Source organism: Odontesthes bonariensis, chromosome 21 (assembly GCF_027942865.1).
Source record: "Odontesthes bonariensis isolate fOdoBon6 chromosome 21, fOdoBon6.hap1, whole genome shotgun sequence".
Taxonomy (NCBI): Eukaryota; Metazoa; Chordata; class Actinopteri; order Atheriniformes; family Atherinopsidae; genus Odontesthes; species Odontesthes bonariensis.
Genome location: NC_134526.1, coordinates 27048974 through 27068821, shown reverse-complemented (window position 1 = coordinate 27068821; position 19848 = coordinate 27048974). Strand labels below are relative to the sequence as shown.

The window sequence follows — 19848 nt, the reverse complement described above, 5'->3', positions numbered from 1 at the left end:
GCACTCTGTTTCTCACAGTTCCCTTGAATTACTTTGTATCACACTAAGCAAAGTTCACACACTACATGTCTGTCTATAAAATGTTGTTTACTAAAAATGAAAATCTATATACAGTTTTCCAACACCTGGTAAATGCTCCAAGTTCATTTTCTTTAGTGCAACAAGCTCCCACCACGAGCGGTGCATTCTGGATAGACTTTTGTCTATGTGCGTCAACCCCACACCACAGTCAACCGAAGACACAAACTGAGAGCCTATATTAAGTCTGAAGTCCGATTAAGACTCGCCACTCAAAAAAAAGATTGGTCGAACTGATAGCTGGAGGGGTGTCAGTCCACCTCCTTGTCACGGCTGAGGTGCCCTTGAGCAAGGCACCGTACCCCCCATGCTCCCCGGGTGCTTCATGGCTGCCCACCACTCCAGGTTGAAAGCGGAGGACAAATTTCGTGTGTATGCATGACCAATAAATCGGATCTTAATCTTAATTATCAGTTGGTGTATGGTTATAATAACCTATAAACACATACAACCCATATTGTATATTTTGTAAGCGATTGGCTTTGAGGTTTCATCTTATTTCCTGTCAGAGAAAGATAGAATATTTCCAACGCCTTCTCCCTCGTTCTGCTGTTTTTGTCAAATATTTCATATTTGAATATTACGCCTGATGAGTTTATGCAATACAATAGATCTTTTTGTGTTTGTTTTGTTAAAAAAAAAGTGTTATTATTATTCATGTGCCAAAATATTTTGTACTTACACCTCAACCTTTCCCCCTCAAACAGAAGAGTGGGGATGCATTTGCTTCCTGTTCCATTGCACAGGCATGATATTCCGAAACTAAGAAAATAACTCCATTGGGCAAACTCAAAATACAGAGATTTTAATATATGTTATATATTAATACTGCTATGTTACTATGTTATATATTAATACTGCTATTAATACATAATACTGCTTCCCTGCAGTTGTGCACAGTTTGAGCTTCAACGATCACTGATCAAAATCCTCTCAAAATAGTTGCTTATCATAGGAGTAAACAACTTTAATCTGATTGACTGATCTCTGATTTTACAACCAGGAGGTGAAATGATCTCGATCATTCTGATTTTACATGATCATTGCACTAACCGTTTCGCCAACACAAAACAAGAGATCAAGTCAGAAACCTGTGTAATTCAGTTTCTCAGGAATATGAAAAAACAAATGGCTGTGAGCCCTCAAAATAAGTGATGAGCACATTTTAAGATTCATCCACTTTTGTTGGGTTTTATAGATAAAGCCAGATGACAGTAGGCGGTAAATCCAGTGCATTTATCTGTCACACACCCTTTCGTAGAGCACTTCTTAATCTTGACACGCATTGTTTTTCCCCTGTCATTAGGGGTTCATTGTTGACTCAGACCTTGTGTGGACGGGGAAATTTCATGTACATTCTTGTCATTCTCCAGTACACCTTGGCCACGGATGCCTTCCAGCTGGGCTACACTGAGGATGGTCACTGTAAAGGCGAGGTGGCGTGCTCACTACCGCCCCCACAGAGACTTTTATGGGACATTCCATCAGAGGTATGAAGACCCTGCAAATGTATGTGTTTTCCTGTTTTTGTTACCCTCAGTAGGATCTTTAATGTTATAATCTTACCTTGTAGAGACCAGTAGTCCTAATTGAGTATCTACCGTATTTTCCGGAGTATAAGTCGCACTTTTTTTCATAGTTTGGCTGGTCCTGAGACTTATAATCTGATGTGAGTTATATAGCAAAATATATATAACTTGTATAACATATTTTAAAATGTAAAATTCATACTGACTGACCTGAACCAAGGAGAAAATATTGTTATCTACAGCCGAGAGAGGACACTCTAGGCTTGTGACAATTATATGCTAACAAAGAAAGCTAATCGCGGACTGAAAGCAAGATGGCCAGAGCTGTACTGCCGGGAGAGGCTTGTCAACGGTGCAGTTACATCTCCACGCCCTGTTACTTGCCAAGGAGATGAATATACATTACTTTGTAGGCGGGCCTTCCTGGTTTTACCACTTCATGCAACGAAACCGCCTCTCTATCAGAGCACGGACAAAGGTGTGTCAGAAACTGCCGGCAGACTTCCAAGCCAATGTCGACAGTTTCCGTGAGTTTATTGAAAAGCAGGTAACTGAACACAACGTGTCACCGGATCATATTATCAACAAGGACAAGGTCTGTTCTTGGTCTTGGATTTTCCATCCATCCATCATCTACCGCTTCTCCGGGGATCGGGTTGCGGGGGCAGCAGCTTGAGCAGAGAAACCCAGAAGTCCCACTTCCTCCAGTTCTTCCGGGGGGACCTCAAGGCATTCCCAGGTCAGCCGAGAGACATAGTCTCTCCAATGTGTGCTGGGTCTTCCCCGGGGCCTCCTCCCAGTGGGACGTGCCCGGAACACCTCACCAGGGAGGCGTCCAGGAGACATCCTAACCAGATGCCCGAGCCATCTCATCTGGCTCTTCTTGATGCGGAGAAGCAGCAGCTCAGTCTGAGCTTCTCCCGGATGACCGAGTTTCTCACCCTATCTCTAAGGGAAAGCCCAGACTGTGGAGGAAGTCAATCTCGGCCGCTTGTTTTCGCAATCTCATTCTTTCAGTCACTACCCACAGCTCGTGACCATAAGTGAGGGTAGGAACGTAGATTGATCAGTAAATTGAGAGCTTTGCCTTCTGGCTCTGCTCCTTCTTTACCACAACAGAGCCCGCATCACTGCTGACGCCGCACCGAACCGCCTGTCAATCTCCCGCTCCATTCGTCTCTCACTCGTTAACAAGACTGAGATACTTGAACTCCTCCACTTGGGGAAGGATCTCATTCCCAGCCTGGAGAGGGCATTCCACCCTTTTCCGGCTGATGACCATGGTCTCGGATTTGGAGGTGCTGATTCCCATCCCAGCCACTTCACACTCGGCTGTGAACCGCTCCAGTGAGAGCTGAAGGTCACGGCCCGACGACGCTCACAGAACCACGTCATCCGCAAAGAGCAGAGACGCAATTCTGATGTCGCCAAACCGGTTTTGGCACCAGTAGGAACATCTGTGGCCCTGATTTTTGTCTTTGGTGTAGCTATTATGTCTTTTGATATGAGGCATTCCAAAAGTACACATTATATTCTGCCACCCTGTCTGACTCACTGCCGCAGTCTGAAACAATCTGTCCCCCCAGGGGGCTTTCAGTGTAAAATTATTCCAGTGGGTCTGGTCACTTCATGAGCATTATGGATATTTTGTTTTTGTGCGCTGTGCGTGAAGAAACTAATATGCTACAAGTGGCAAAAAAGTTATTCTACGCCACGAAGGCGACCCCGGCCAAGGAGCTGCTGTTTGCGCTCTTCAACACACAAGTAGTTTGTCCTGAGCAACCGCCACAGCTGATGTACCGGCGCCAATGACAGATCGTATTTGTGAGTTGAAAATACTTGTGTGTGTGCGTTCATTGCGGACACGATTTGTCATTCACGATCGCTCAACCGCTGGTAGATATCTGTAAAAAAAAAAAAAGAAAAAAGAATTGCGGTTGATAAAACTGCTAACAGTTATATAAACAGCCATGGCATAGCACCAGCGTTCAAGAAACCTGTCTGATAAGCTCAAATGGTGTATGTTTTCTTTAAACGTTACTGAAGCCACCAGTTGACAGCTTCAGTTGAAGCCACCAGCCAGAATATGGACAAAATTCTGAATGCTCAACCTATTTCTGTGAGATGCACCTGAGCTGTATGTTAACCCATGTCTACCTTTTCCTTGCTCAACGTGGCCCTAAACCTTAAAGGTTACCTCAGGTGCAAGGTCCATATGACCACAACCACTGTCATGACCTGTGGTTGTGGCACAAAGTTAGAAATCATGGTATAAAATCAGTTTAAATAATTACTCAGTTCAGTACAGTGACGAGGCTAGCCCTTTTTTTTGGATGGGCTCAAGCCCATCCAAAACTTGCCTTATCCCATCCTATCATTTGGTCCTCAAATCGTTTTTTCACAAACCTGTTTTGATTGGAGATGGGGAAAATGGTAACGGGCTCAATTGGCCCAGTAAAATCAAGCACAGCCTCCCTACATGCACCTCTTGTCTCTGATTGGTGGGTGGGCGCCTCCTGTTTTTCACATGAAAAAAAGGCAGCCCGAGAGCACTAAACGTAATTCCTAGAAGCAGAGCTGATAACCTGCGGTGCAGCTGTCAGAACCAAACACTAATGACCAGGTAATGCTTCATTTTAGGACCTTGACTTAATGTAGCAGATGTCTATTAATCCACAGTTGCCCAGCTGCAAGATATGAAATGTCACTTGTTATGTTTTATGCCAAGTTATCAAATCAAATCAAATTTATTTGTATCGCACATTTCATGTACAAAACAATTCAAAGTGCTTTACATAAAATAAAAGCATTGCAGCAGGGAGTGGAAAAAGCATTACAAATACATAAAAGAATATAAAGAGAAACAAATAAAATAATTTAAATGAATTTAAAAACAAGCAACAGTCCAGATAAATTAAAAGATATCGTGCAGATTTCATGCATAGACACATGAGAAAAGAAATGTTTTTTTAACCTGGATTTGAAAATGTCTACATTTGGTGAAAGTTTAATCTCCACTGGCAGTTTGTTCCACTTGTTTGCAGCATAACAGCTAAATGCTGCTTCTCCATGTTTAGTCTGGACTCTGGACTGGACCAGCTGACCTGAGTCCTTGGATCTAAGAGCTCTGCTAGGTTTATATTCTCTGATCATATATGTATTTTGGGCCTAAACCGTTCTGGGATTTGTAAACCATCAGCAGGCTTTTAAAATCTATTCTGTGACTAACTGGAAGCCAGAGTAAAGATTTTAAAACTGATGTGATGTGTTCAGATCTCTTTGTCCTGGGTAAAACTCTAGCAGCAGCGTTCTGGATGAGCTGCAGATGTTTAATGCTCTTTTTGGGAAGTCCAGTTAAAAGAGCATTACAGTAATCGAGTCTACTGGAGATGAATGCATGAATGAGTTTCTCCTGGTCTTTTGGGGAGAGGAAACCTTTAACCTTTTTAGGTTTTTGTGGCCTAAACACGTGCACTTTAGATCCTTCTTCCCCCGACCCTCAGCAGGCAGCAGTCTCACTCACCCATTCATTCACACACACCCACTACAGCTCTGTCTTCTTTTCCATAGATGGACATATGTTCTTTTTTTAAAAGAAAGCAGCCAAGTGCAGGTGAGAGCATGTAATACCATTGAGTACTATAGCAAGAAAATATTTGATAGATAAATACATGTTAATGAGTTAACATTTATTTATTTGTTGTCAGTTGTTATACTGTATTACTTTGTCTTTTTGTTGGACAGTACAAAGGAGGGAGATGAGGATAGAGGAAATGAGAGAGAACAAGATGAGATGGGTGAGAACATGAACAGGTAGTCAAGAATGCCATGATAATAAACATCTTTTGGCCACATTATTTGCCCATATTTATTTACTCAATCTTTTAAAACTGTTCTGTCCCACTACACATAGGCTTTTTTAAAATAGCCCAAAATAGACTAAAGTTCAAGATGGTCTTTTATTCCTTAATAGGCCAAAAAAGCTGATATACAACATTATAGGCAGGCAGCTGTGGTCAGTTTACATTAACTAATTTTTGGACATGTTGATCATTGTTCATCCTTAATCATTAATGTTATAGCATAGGTTTAGGAAGATATTGGACTCTCAACCAATGAAATTGTTGATTTAGTGGGGGGATTGTATGTTAGTGGTACTTATACATAGATCATTGAGAATCAAAGAAATTTAAAAACTGGATTAAATTCAGTTGCCTCATAATTCATTGTCAAGAACAATGTCAGTTGCTTCCTGGGGGCTGAGCCCCCCCAAAGGTCAGATCCTAGAATCGCCCCTGGTTCAGTGACAGTTGTCTGGCTTTTGAGATGAGCCACACTGACCTCATTCTCAAGTGAAATTATTTCCAATCTTTTCTCATGTTTTGACTTTTTTTCTTAGTGATATAGAGTGAGATCGAGTTAACCACAGTCGCTTATTCCTCAAGAAATGATCTATGAAAGCAAAGAGGTGTTACATCAGGGAAAAAAACCCAAATAAAAAAAGTGAAAGAGGAAATTGTTTTATAAGGACCGTCATAAGAGGGTCATTAGGAATGTTTGTGTACGAGGAAGTAGAGCATGTGCTGTTTTTAATCAGATACTGAAACAAATGTTAATGATCAAGCTGATTGGTTAACCATTAACGATTGAACAAAAAGCCTTGTGACTATTATTTATTGAATGAACAGATATAAAAGTTGGCATCTTTCTCTCACCATGAGAAGAGCAAATCATCTTTAAAGCTACTTTCTTTATACATTTTCTTTATAAAGCGTGAAGCAGTCTTTTCAGACATTTAATCTGAACTTCACCAGTGTTTTAATGCAGTTTCACTGTACAGTGCAAGTACACGTGTTTAAGTGTTTATCGCTGATGTAAGTAAACAGCGAACTGCAAGGGAAACCAGTAACCCTGAGGCAACTTATCCCAGGAAATCCACACACTGGAGTGAAGGAGCCAGGAAGCCGACCAAGAGCCCTACGTGACACCCGCCCCTGGCTTTTGTAAAGTGGTTGCAAAATTGCAATTTTATGTCTGTGAAACTGTGTCATCTTTGGCGTTTTTAATAGATGTAACAAAAAAAATGGGAACAAGTGATGTGCCTTTGAGACAGGCAGTGAGTAACAAAGTGCCTAAAGATGGTTCTTTGGCAAGTTCTCTCATATAAATATAAAAACTCATATAAAACATTCCTCTGAAAATGAACAGGTACAAGGACTGGACTGAAAATGAATGAACGAGCTGAAAAAGAAAAACTGTGAAAGAAGGCCTAGAGAGCTATTCCTCAAGACCACTTTAAATACAAAGAAATGTACCTGGGGAGGAAAAATGGTGGTGGTCCAATTCTGTGAAAGTACTCCATGGAACAGGCCAGTCAAAACATTTGTCTTTACATTCCTCAAATTGTTTCATAAGGACCGTCATAAGAGGGTCATTAGGAATGTTTGTGTACGAGGAAGTAGAGCATGTGCTGTTCTTAATCAGATACTGAAACAAATGTTAATGATCAAGCTGATTGGTTAACCATTAACGATTGAACAAAAAGCCTTGTGACTATTATTTATTGAATGAACAGATATAAAAGTTGGCATCTTTCTCTCACCATGAGAAGAGCAAATCATCTTTAAAGCTACTTTCTTTATACATTTTCTTTATAAAGCGTGAAGCAGTCTTTTCAGACATTTAATCTGAACTTCACCAGTGTTTTAATGCAGTTTCACAGTGAAACTTTCACTGTACAGTGCAAGTACACGTGTTTAAGTGTTTATCGCTGATGTAAGTAAACAGCGAACTGCAAGGGAAACCAGTAACCCTGAGGCAACTTATCCCAGGAAATCCACACACTGGAGTGAAGGAGCCAGGAAGCCGACCAAGAGCCCTACGTGACACCCGCCCCTGGCTTTTGTAAAGTGGTTGCAAAATTGCAATTTTATGTCTGTGAAACTGTGTCATCTTTGGCGTTTTTAATAGATGTAACAAAAAAATGGGAACAAGTGATGTGCCTTTGAGACAGGCAGTGAGTAACAAAGTGCCTAAAGATGGTTCTTTGGCAAGTTCTCTCATATAAATATAAAAACTCATATAAAACATTCCTCTGAAAATGAACAGGTACAAGGACTGGACTGAAAATGAATGAACGAGCTGAAAAAGAAAAACTGTGAAAGAAGGCCTAGAGAGCTATTCCTCAAGACCACTTTAAATACAAAGAAATGTACCTGGGGAGGAAAAATGGTGGTGGTCCAATTCTGTGAAAGTACTCCATGGAACAGGCCAGTCAAAACATTTGTCTTTACATTCCTCAAATTGTTTCATAAGGACCGTCATAAGAGGGTCATTAGGAATGTTTGTGTACGAGAACTTGGCTTGCCTTCTCATGAGGCAAGGCAAGATATTTGTAGAGCACAATTCGTACACAAGGCAATTCAAAGTGCTTTACAGCTACATAAAATCACAAGGCAAATAAAATCATTCCAAAAACCATAAAAAATAATACAAATAATTAGGGCTGGGCGAGTTAACTCGTTATTATCGCGTTACTCGTTATTTATTTAATGCTGATAAATATTTTATAGCGCATTAAAGGCCCTGTCACACTGTTGCGTATGAGAGAAGCGTATGAGTTGCGTATGAAAATTGATAATATAATTTTCATACGCACGAAAAGTCCTTGAAAATAAAGAATGACTAGCGTATGAGTAGCATATGAACTGCGCATGCCCAGCGTACGTTTCAACGTGCCTATATCAGCAGCCTTTCCACATTTGCTCCATTATTGCAGTAGACGACGCGCTATCAACATCTCTCGAGACATTCATCTCGATCATGCCTCCCAAGAAGCAATCGTCGTTTGCCCGGGCCCTGGGCCGAGGAAAAGGCAAAAAAACACAAAAATCATTCTCACCCAAACCTGCTGAAATGCCTGATGCACCTGCGGCTGATGAGTTACATGCTTCTGAGCGATCAAGATCCCCAAGTCCTCCTCCTGACCGCTCCCGTGAATCGTCGGTTGCCTGCCGCCTCCATCTCTGGCGGAGATGGAGGCGGCAGACGGGCGGAGGCTATAAATACGCTAGCTGTACGGTACACCTTCATGCCAACAGGCAATTTATGTCCAGCGTTCTCGACCTATCAGTAACGTACCTATATCGTACCTCTAGCGTATTCAGCGTATGGCTAGCGTATGCTTAGCGTATTAACCATACGCACAAAAGTTTTGAGCATGTTCAAAAATTTATTTCTGCCTCAGCGTATGCCAGCGTGCTTGAAACGTATACAACCTATGCCTAACGTTCCCCTGGCGTATGTCAGCGTGTACCAGCGTATGAGTGATAATTTTCATACGCAACTCATATGCTTCTCTCATACGCAACAGTGTGACAGGGCCTTAACGCAGGTTTTATTTTTATTTTTTATTTTTTTTTTGGGGGGGAGGGGGGCTTTTGTGCCTTTAATGGATAGGAAAGTTCAGAGAGACAGGAAGCAGGGGGCAGAGAGGGGGGGGACGACACGCAGCACATGGCCGTCCGATGTGGGACTCGCACTGGGGCCAGCTGCAGCGAGGACTATAGCCTACATGGGGCGCCTGCTCAACCCACTACGCAACGGACCACCCCTGTTTTATTATTTATTTTATTTTTGTAAAAGTATGTTGCTCACAGGCTTTTATTTTGTAAAAGTCTGTTGCTGTCTGCTGCGGAACCGGAAAAGAAAGTAATTGGCGGATCCACCAAACATGGAGAAGGGTACGGAACTTTTACGCGCCCATTTTCATTTTAAAGTTCTTCCAGACGGCGGAGTCGACAGAACCAAAGTCATCTGTAAACACTGCCAAGTTGAATTGTCTTCTCACCATAGTAGTTCCAGTCTAAAATTTCACTTAAAGGCAAAACACACAATTGATACCCGCAAGTCATTCAAGGAAACAGACAGTGGAGCGAGTCTTCTACATAAAAATGCTGATGTTAAAAGTGTGTTTGCAAAACAAATGTTATGGCACTTTCATTTATATGGCAGTACATTTAAAATAAAATTAAATGCTAAAAGCTATACACTACTTTTGAATTCATTTTTTTATTTTGCATACAAATGCGATTAATCGTTATTAATCAGGGAAATCATATGATTAATTAGGTTAAACATTTTAATCGTTGCCCAGCCCTACAAATGATAATTAAATTAAAAGCGAAGAGTGCAGATAAAATACTTTCAGTTGTCATATGCACAGCTAAATAGAACTGTTTTCAGCCTGGATTTAAACATTGTAAGAGTTGAGGCCTGTCTCACATCTTCTGGAAGACTGTTCCAGATTTTAGGAGCATAAAACTGAAACGCAGCCTCACCGTGTTTAATCTTGACTCCTCCCCCTCCCTGAGGTCAAGCTTGAACTCCCTCAAATTCTAGTAACACTGTCAACATCCAGTAACCATGTGCTCAGGGGTCATAACAGTAGGCTTCCTTCTGGCACAGTGTTTTTTACAGGCTTTCCCGTTTCTCTTTAACGTCAGCAGGTGAACTGCTTTTATATTTATGTCTTAAAAGTTTGCTTTGTTTTGAGTGCTTGATTTTACTCACAAGGTGTGAGTGGAATCTAAGTGGTTGAATGTTGATGTTCTTGTGTTAACAGATATTTTTCCAAGTCTGACGCATGTGTGTTAGTGAGAGAGAGGCAAATGGACACAGAGACACACAATGTCGTTCTGTGTGTGTGTGTGTGTGTGTGTGTGTGTGTGTATATATATATATATATATATATATATATAAAATATACACTATATTGCCAAAAGTATTCACTCCCCCATCCAAATAATTATATTCAGGTGTTCCAATCACTTCCATGGCCACTTGTATAAATCCAAGCACCTAGGCATGCAGACTACTTCTACAAACATTTGTGAAAGAATGGGTCGCTCTTAGGAGCTGAGTGAATTCCAGCGTGGTACCGTGATAGGATGCCACCTGTGCAAGTCCAGTCGTGAAATTTCCTCGCTACTAAATATTCCACAGTCAACTGTCAGTGGTATTATAACAAAGTGGAAGCGATTGGGAACAACAGCCACAGAGTGGTAGCAGGTCAAATTAACTGACAGAGTGGGGTCAGCGGATGCTGAGGCGCATAGTGCGCAGAGATCGCCAACTTTCTGCAGTCAATCGCTACAGACCTCCAAACTTCATGTGGCCTTCAGATTGGCTCAAGAAAAGTTTGTAGAGAGCTTCATGGAATGGGTTTCCATAGCTGAGCAGCTGCATCCAGGCCATACATCACCAAGTGCAATGCAAAGCGTCGGATGCAGTGGTGTAAAGCACACCGCCGCTGGACTCTAGAATGGTTGAGACGTTCCCTGGAGTGACATATCACTCTTGTCCATCTGGCAATATGATGGACGAGTCTGGATTTGGCAGTTGCCAGGAGAATTTGTGCCAAATGTAAAGTTTGGTGGAGGTTGGGTTATGGTGTGGGGTTGTTTTTCAGGAGCTGGGCTTGGACCCTTAGTTCCAGTGAGAGGAACTCTGAATGCTTCAGCATACCAAGAGATTTAGGATAATTTCATGCTCCCAACTTTGTGGAAACAGTTTGGGGACGGCCCCTTCCTGCTCCAACATGACTGCGTACCAGTGCACAAAGCAAGGTCCATAAAGACATGGATGAACTTGACTGACCTGCACAGAGCCCTGGCCTCAACCCGATAGTACACCTTTGGGATGAATTAGAGCGGAGACTGCGAGCCAGGCCTTCTCATCCAACATCAGTGTCTGACCTCACGAGCGCTTCTGGAAGACTGGTCAAAAATTCCCATAAAAAGACTTTAAATCTTGTGGAAAGCTCGCCCAGAAGAGTTGAAGCTGTTATAGCTGCAAAGGGTGGCCTGACATCATATTAAACCCTATGGATTAACAATGGGATGTCACTTAAGTTCATATGCGTGTAAAGGCAGATCTCATACTTGCATCTGTTCCGATTTCTGTTATTAGGCCACCTTTCGGTTAGATTTTCACTCATTTTGCCAACTGACCACAGACACTGAGGAAATAAGTGGATGAGAGCAGCTCTATTGAGAATCTGTTCTTGTGTTCGTCTTGTGTGTGTGTGTATTTTAGGTTCAGGCTCAGGTCTGCAGTTCCCTGGCTGTCGCCCAGGCACTGGCAGATGATGTGGACTGCCACGTTTTCCCCTTCAGAGACTTCGGGAAGGGACGGATCAAGAAGTGTCGGATCAGCCCAGACGCGTTCATCCAGATCAGCCTACAGCTGGCGTACTACAGGGTAACACTTTTACAGAGTGCAACCCACTTTTTTCAATCCTGAAACTTATATATTTGCTTAATTTTCCAGTTTTAAGTATTCACAGAGTATCAGCCACCATAACAGAATGCAGAACAAATGGTCTGTCTCAAGAGGACAGACGTGTTTTAGAAGATGTTTGAAAATGAGTACATATTTTAGAATTCCTGTAAGAACAGTTTGCTGTGACTGATTTCCACATGTCAATCTTGCAATAGAATCTATTGATTTACAAGCATACAAACCAGTAGACAAGTAAGTCCAGTAATATCTTCCAAAGCCTCTGGAGTCCAAGAAATGAGAGATTTTAGTGGACTTGAGTGGAGTTTATCCAGAAAACAAAGCTTGTGTGGGTTAATTCATCTATCTGTCATCAGAAGGGGGGGGAAAGACCTCCAGCTTCAGAACTGCTGTGTGTAAGCTCTACTAGTTGGATGTTTCTCTTATCTCATGATCTTTTCTGCATTTCCCTCTCTTTTCCTCCCTTCCTTGACTGATTTATCTCAATCTCACGTGTCTTCTTATAAATGTGGCAATCTGACTTGACTTTCGACACTGACATTGCCTTCAGGATCGCGGCGGCTTCTGCCTGACCTATGAGGCATCAATGACCCGTCTGTTCAGGGAGGGCCGAACTGAGACTGTGAGATCCTGCTCAAATGAGAGCTGTGCCTTCATCAAGGCTCTGGAGGGAGGAGAGGTAATGATGCATTTTAAACACATGCAACTCAATTTTCAGTCCAAGACTTTGTTCAGAATCGGTTGTTGTTTTGACAAAGTGCAAATGGCATGAGTTTGTCATATATTGCACACACTGAGTTTCTTGTGTCTAATTATTATGAAAGTAAAGTTTGTAGATGATTTACACTTTTTGATGAATATTTGATGTGATTTGACAGGCAGGGGAACAATGCAGGCGTCTCTTCCAACTGGCCTCTGAGAAGCACCAGAACCTTTATCGAATGGCCATGACTGGAGCTGGAATAGACCGACACCTTTTCTGCCTGTACGTAGTCTCCAAATACTTGGGGGTGGAGTCGCCTTTCCTCAAAGAGGTAAGATTTTATTTCCTCGCTGACAGCGTGCTTCATGGCTCGCAGACTTTTTCCTATTCACTTAAGGAGAAACATGATGGATGAGGATGTGTTGGAAGCGCTTTGAGCGGAATTCTAATGTCAGCATGCAAACATGCTTACAAGGATGCTAAGAAATGTGTGTGCCATTTTGTTTTTTCATTTACCTCTTCTTTGTTGCATTTTACTGTATTACAGTAGCACAATACCTGAAGAGGTGATCTGAGGAGAGCTCACTTTGGATGTGGGCTGTTGTCCTCTGGGCTTCAAATTAAGGGAACTTTGCAATGCAGGCATTGCATTCATCTGTGGAAAATATGGAGAGTGTTGCTGGTCCCCCTGTTGTTGCTCTTATGTTGAACTTGTTGAAATGCTTTTTTTTTTTTTTTTTTTTTGCCTCATCTGTTCTCCAGCCAATATTTGTTTTTTTTTTTCTTTTTTCTCTTACGTTCCGTTTTTTTTTTCCCGCATTCAGAGGGTTTCACAGAAAACTTCACTGCAGAATGTCTCGGTTCCACATTCGGTTAAATTCTGCTTTCTCTTTTCTTCTCGCATACGTGGTCATGTCAATTGAGGCATGAAAAACAGCATTTTTCTCTTCCTCCTTGGTGGAGAGGTGACCACGCTCAACCAAGTTTCATTAAATGAAACCAGATAGTTTTTGCGTTTTCTTCCTGACAAAAAAACCCCAAAACATTGAGAGAAGCTACACTGCCAACATGGCACAGCCCCGGTCCATGTTCCACAAATGCAACTGTAATATTCTCTATCTAATATTTTTACCTTTTTTTTCTCACTCCCCCCCAACTCGCACCACACACACACTCACACACTCCTCAAACTCCAGGTTTTGTCTGAGCCGTGGCGCCTCTCCACCAGTCAGACCCCGGTTCAGCAGATGGAGCTTTTTGACCTGAAGAACCACCCTGAGTTCGTATCACTCGGTGGAGGATTCGGTCCTGTGAGTGATACACACTGAAGTTTTTAATGAAGACACTGATATATTTGACAGACGGTGCTGTGTGAGGCTTGAACACCAATCTCATGAAATCTGTCACATCAGGTGGCTGATGATGGTTATGGAGTTTCATACATCATTGTGGGCGAGGATATGATCAACTTCCATGTGTCATCCAAATACTCCTGCAGTGAGACTGTAAGTAAAGCACTTCTTACATTTGATGTTGCTTACAGAGAAATCTGATGCAGATAGGGTTATATGACCAGCAAAGGAGGAGGAGAAGACACCTCTGAACACTGTAAACTGATGCTGCCTTGTAGTGATTGTCATTTTAAAGAGACCGTCCTTGGTAAGTTACAACAGCAAAGTGAAGCAGCGGATCCAGAATTCAACTCGGCAGCCAAAAACGTCTCCCCATTCAAAGTGAATAGGAAGCAAGACCATTTGACGGCAGGATCGAGTGAATTTCGCCTTTGTCATTCCAGCTGACTCTTAAGCCATCAAGTAAAATGCTATGTCTGGTGCAAACCCAACACCTGCCATCACCCTAGAGCACCATCCCCACAGTGAAGCACGGTGGTGGCAGCATTATGCTTTGGGAATGTTTTTCATCAGCAGGGACTGGGAAACTGGTCAAAGCTGAGCGAATGAGGAATGGTGCTAAATACAGAGTAATTCTTGCGGTAGTTGGCACGGTGTGTAAATTGAACAAGACACACACATGACATCAAATATGATGCATCTTCCTTCTTTGTGAGGACATGCAGAATGATAAGCACATTTTTGTCTTTACATTACATAAGAGTTCTGATTTTGTCGATCTACAGTAATGTTTTGCTTTCTAGCCACAAGGCATGTCGCAAAAAACTTCAGTTGCTGTCACGTAGAAACAGTGTCTGCAGTCCCTGTTTTCACATTCCCTCACCATTAGTCACATGATTTGGGAGACTGTGTATTTTAGCCGAGAAGTGGTGGTACAATAATGCAGAACTGCTTATACCCTGCGCCATGGCTACAATGCACCAACAAAGAAACTAAAGCATGTCTGCATCAGTATTTATTCTAAAGAAGCTGCTATCAGGAGCTGTGTTCATTTTAAACTTGAGATTGCTGAGATCAGCTTGTGCCTCAAAAACCCATTCTGTAGGATTTAAGTGTTTGATTTGCTTGTGATTATTTGATTAACAGTTGTTTCATGTGTATCTCTTAGGACTCTCACAGATTTGGAGCTCAGATTAAAAAAGCACTCCTAGACATCATGGCTCTCCTCTCGGTCGACACTAAAACCGCCTCCTCCTCCAAAGCCCAGCCGCATTCCAAGAAGCTCCTCTGACTACAGCAGGACAACATTTTATCACCCTCAAGACCTTAGTATTTCACAGAATTAATGTCAATGGCACTTAAACCCATAACTGAAAGCTTCGTGCATTAAAGACATTCAGCTCGTTTACACGTGAGAATGCAAAATGCTTCTCATCCATATATATATATATATATATATATATATATATATATATATGTATATATATATATACACACACACACACACACACACACCCATCAATATATCTTTTTTTTTTGTAATTTCTGGACAAGCAAGTAGCACACTTTGAACCAATGGAAAATCCACTTATGTGGGAGCTTTTTGCATAAATGTAAGCTTTAACATTTTCCACAATGGTTCAGTCCCTGTTTGCGAGCTGGAAGTCGGCTAACTTCTGAACTTTCCTTGGCAACGCTGAGCTCAGAAAAAAACAATTTGGAACGCCAGAAAACAAACTCAACCGAGGGCCAGAACAATTATAGGGTTTCACTCATCTCGGTCCTCTTTTTCTTTTTGTTGTTAGAGCCATGTGCAGGAGGGAAATAACAAAAGAAGGGAAAAGAAAAAAAACATTTATTTTATTTTTTTGTAGCTTGTATTGTCAACACATTGACAGTGAGCACATATTAGGTGTCGATATTTTAATTGATGGTGTGGGTGTGCTTCAGTTTGTCACACAGTTGTATTTCATACTGTTGAATGAAACGAGCTGAAGTGTTGAGATGCTCAAAAGGGGATTGTGAGGTATTTAGTTGTATTGTTTTGTTGTTTTTATTGTTACTGAGCTTTTTATTTTTTATTTTTCTTGAAAGGCCTGTTGAACAGCATGAGCACTGCTGCTGGTTATGTGCATCTTTTTGTAAAAACCGTAAAGCACAAGTGTATCTTAATACAGCCAAATTCCCAGTGAAGTGGCCCTCATTCATCCATTTTTCTGTTTCTTTTGTCAGACGGCAAAAAGCGTCAGAGATTGATCAAAAATCTGTGTCAATGTGCAGTTTGCTTGAAGCATTTCCCGACTGCTGCTCTGCTCTAAAGAAATCCCGATTTATTTATTTTTTTTTTTTTTTATTTATTTTTTTTTTTAATAAATGCAGCGTCATATTGACAAAATCACCATTCAAGCGACTTAAAGACTTATGCCATGAATTCGGCTGCATTCACCAGAACAATGATCTCCCACAGAGATTTTTAAAAGTGGCAGAATGTATTGACTGTTTACTCACACAGACCACAGCATTGTGGTATGTGCATTGTGCATGTATACTGGAACAAAGAAGTATAGACCAACTATCAGGCCTGGTGGAGCTGTAGCCACAGAGTGAAAGAGGGATCGAAGTGTGTGTATTGTTGGTAACAGTTTGTGGTTATGAGCTTCCTCTTTCTCTAGCCCAGTAGCTTGTTGGGAGTTGTTTCCATAGGACTAGTTGCTTGTTGCGGTCAGACGATCTGTCAACAATGCCAGAACCAAGAAAATAAGTCCTTTGTCCTTCTGTTTAAGTACTTAGGGTTCGTGTGACCTGGATGACGAAGAACCTAAAGAGGGATCACTCATTTTAATACAATGGAACGGCATTTAAACGGTTGTGCCTGAAATCAAGTATTTACTAAGCTAAACAGAATCAATGCAAATGTTTTAATCAATGCAATTCCATTGGAAAACCACCTGGCAGACGGTATATTGCCCATCTGTTTTCTTTGTGTGTTTGATATCATTGTACTACAGTTGGTCAGTTGGCTCCTGTTAGCATTGCCAGGATATGCCCACATAGGCAGTCATGTTATGCTAAAGCTAAAGATGTAAGTTATTTAAGTTTGTATGTTGCTCATGTTACTGCAGAATAACTCTTAGACCACAGTGGCGTCTGCTTTTGTCACAGGCTACACATTTACATAACTTTAGTCTGGCATAGTAGCCTTTTTCTTTGCAACCTCCCTTTAACACAGCTTACAGATCCCTTCTGTCGCTTTCTAAAGAATTTACAAACACATTTTAAAGCGTCAGCTCTTCTACCTCTCTTTTACCATGTAACTGCCTTGCTATATTCTTCTAACATAATTTTGTCTTTTAGTACTAAGGTTTGCTCAGCCAATAAAGGACTAAGGCTACCTTTACACGGAAACGATCTGAAACCAAAACAAAGTGGCGTTTCGTTTTCACTTTTAAATCTGCATTTAGACGAGCGTTTTAGGGTGAAAATCTGCGTGCATACGGAAACGCAAAAGTGTGTGATGTTTCATATTTATCGATGCAGTAAACACGCCAGATGGCTCAGTGGCAACACTACCAAGACCAAGTCTTTCTACTTCTCTACTCATTTCTATGTGACGAGAAACGCAGTTTTGCGTTTTCATCCTTTACATGGTGGTGCAACAGTGGAGCGTTTTCAAGAATTCCACTCTGGAGAGCGGTTTCACTTTTTTGCGTTTTCATGCCCCCAAAACGGCGTTACCATCTAAATGATATAGTGCATCCGCAAAAAGGTTTTGCGTTTTTAACCCGTTTTCGTTTCCGTGTAAAGTGCCCCTAAAAACCTTTTTTTTTTTTTTTTTTTTTTTACTTTGATTAGGCAGCTGAGGCCATGAAGTACTATTTAATTGTAATGAAAATGAATGTTCCCTTTATATTGCCTGGCATACAGAACATGACAAGAGTGTTTTTGCATCTCTTAAGGGTGAACTGTAGAGTCTGTTGGGCTTTGGGATACTTATGAACTTCTTATGATACGGCTGCAGTTAAATCCGAAATAAAACCAAATCTTCATGAAGCCCAAAGCCAGTCAGACCAATCATGTCCCTCGGCCTTTCTCCCTGTGTAGCATATGTTATTGTGAGGTTTTGTACAATAAGTGTTGTTAGTTTGCCCAGGCTTTTTATATTTTCTTCTCTTTGACTGACTTGGTATGTAATCTGTTTATTTCCGTGCACCCTGATAAAGCTACTTTTGTTGACGCTTGATGATGTTCTCTGATGTCCAAAAGATGCTAAAATGATTGCGTTTTAGTCCATCGGTTTAATTCTAAAACATATTTGAATGTCAGTGGTGGACTTAGAAATAATGTTGGTGTGTTCTGCTAAATAAAACATTTACTGACCCCACCGTGTGTCTGTCTTCGCTCCGTGCTTGATTTTTTTATTTTTCTTTTACTTAATTACAACTCAAATTGTGAAAATTCCTGTGCACTCCAAATTGGCTTTGGCTGACTCAGCTCATCAATCACATCCTCAGTTAACTGATGCACTTCATCATTTTAGGAGATGTTGTCGCCGTGTCTTTTGTTTTATCCTGGTAAAGAAGGACTTTACTGTACAATAGTGATGTTACCTCCAACACCGAAGCTCCGAAGCACGCTTCAAACTCGACAGGGTAGTTATAGTGAAGCAGTGGGCCGGAGCTTGCTTCATGTGACGTCACTGATGACGTTTGAACCGCTTCACTGCTTCATTCAGACCGAGTCAGCTGACTGCTTCGAGTTGATGTGCGGAGCTTTGAACATTTGCCGCGATTCAGTGTATTCAAGATGGCTGAAGCCCCGGTTCATCTCCCCGTTCTACACGTATTATACGTTACGAACAGCTCTCGTTTTTTGATATTCGGAGTTTTGATTTTTTCTCTCATGGAGAATAATCGAGGAAGCGTTCTAAAGTGTGGGAATATTTCGACCCAAACAGTTCCTTCAGTACACCAGCCTCCTCTGTTCCCTGTGACAGTATTTTCCAAAGCTGGAGAAATTGACTAAAAAAAAAAAGAAACCGTCTGAGCCCTTCCACTGTGCAAAAACTACTTTTCTTGAATTAAAACACCTGAAGTCACACAAGCACCTTCTTTATTACACCAAGCACACTCCCAAAGAAAATATGAATGACAAACCAAAAATTTCACATTGTTTGTAAATTATTATTCCATCCATCCATCCATCATCTTCCGCTTCTCCGGGGGTCGGGTCGCGGGGGCAGCAGCCTGAGCAGAGAAACCCAGACGTCCCTGTCCCCGGCCACTTCCTCCAGCTCTTCTGGGGGGGACCCCGAGGCGTTCCCCTGCCAGAGATCCAACGTGTCCGGGGTCTTCCCCGGGGTCTCCTCCCAGTGGGACGTGTCTCACCAGGCGTCCAGGAGGCATCCTAACCAGATGCCCGAGCCACCTGATCTGACTCCTCTCGATGCGGAGGAGCAGCGGTTCTACTCCGAACACCTCCCGGATGACCGAGCTTCTCACCCTATCCACCTACTGTGCTGGCGGTGAGTCGCCACGCAGCACACGCAACCGCCGACAAAGCAAAATGAAGCATAAACGTCTCGAGCCATTAACACAAGCGCAAGACGCAAGCGCAAGGGCAGTTAAAAGAGGTATAACTCAGCCTTAAGGGAGAGCCCAGACACCCTGCGGAGGAAACTCATTTCGGCCGCTTGTATTGGCGATCTCGTTCTTTCGGTCACTACCCACAGCTCGTGACCATGGGTGAGGGTAGGAACAGATTGACCGGTAAATCGAGAGCTTCTCCTTCTGGCTCAGCTGATGGCGCACCGATCCGCCTGTCAACCTCCCGCTGCATTCGTCCCTCACTCTGAACAAGACCCCGAGATACTTAAACTCCTCCACTTGGG

General features: G+C 42.0%; 1 protein-coding gene across 2 annotated transcripts in view; it reads left to right on the top strand.

Annotated features, from left to right (window-relative positions):
- cpt1a2b (carnitine palmitoyltransferase 1A2b) overlaps positions 1-18342 on the top strand; it is a 53223-nt gene extending 34881 nt beyond the window's left edge. For both annotated transcript variants that reach the window (XM_075454933.1, XM_075454934.1), the window contains exons 13-19: positions 1452-1568; positions 11703-11867; positions 12457-12585; positions 12785-12940; positions 13806-13919; positions 14022-14114; positions 15130-18342. In XM_075454933.1, coding sequence (XP_075311048.1) covers positions 1452-1568; positions 11703-11867; positions 12457-12585; positions 12785-12940; positions 13806-13919; positions 14022-14114; positions 15130-15252 — 897 coding nt within the window. In that variant the 3' untranslated portion in view covers positions 15253-18342. The remainder of the gene's footprint in view (positions 1-1451; positions 1569-11702; positions 11868-12456; positions 12586-12784; positions 12941-13805; positions 13920-14021; positions 14115-15129) is intronic.
- The last annotated feature ends 1506 nt before the right edge of the window (positions 18343-19848 follow it).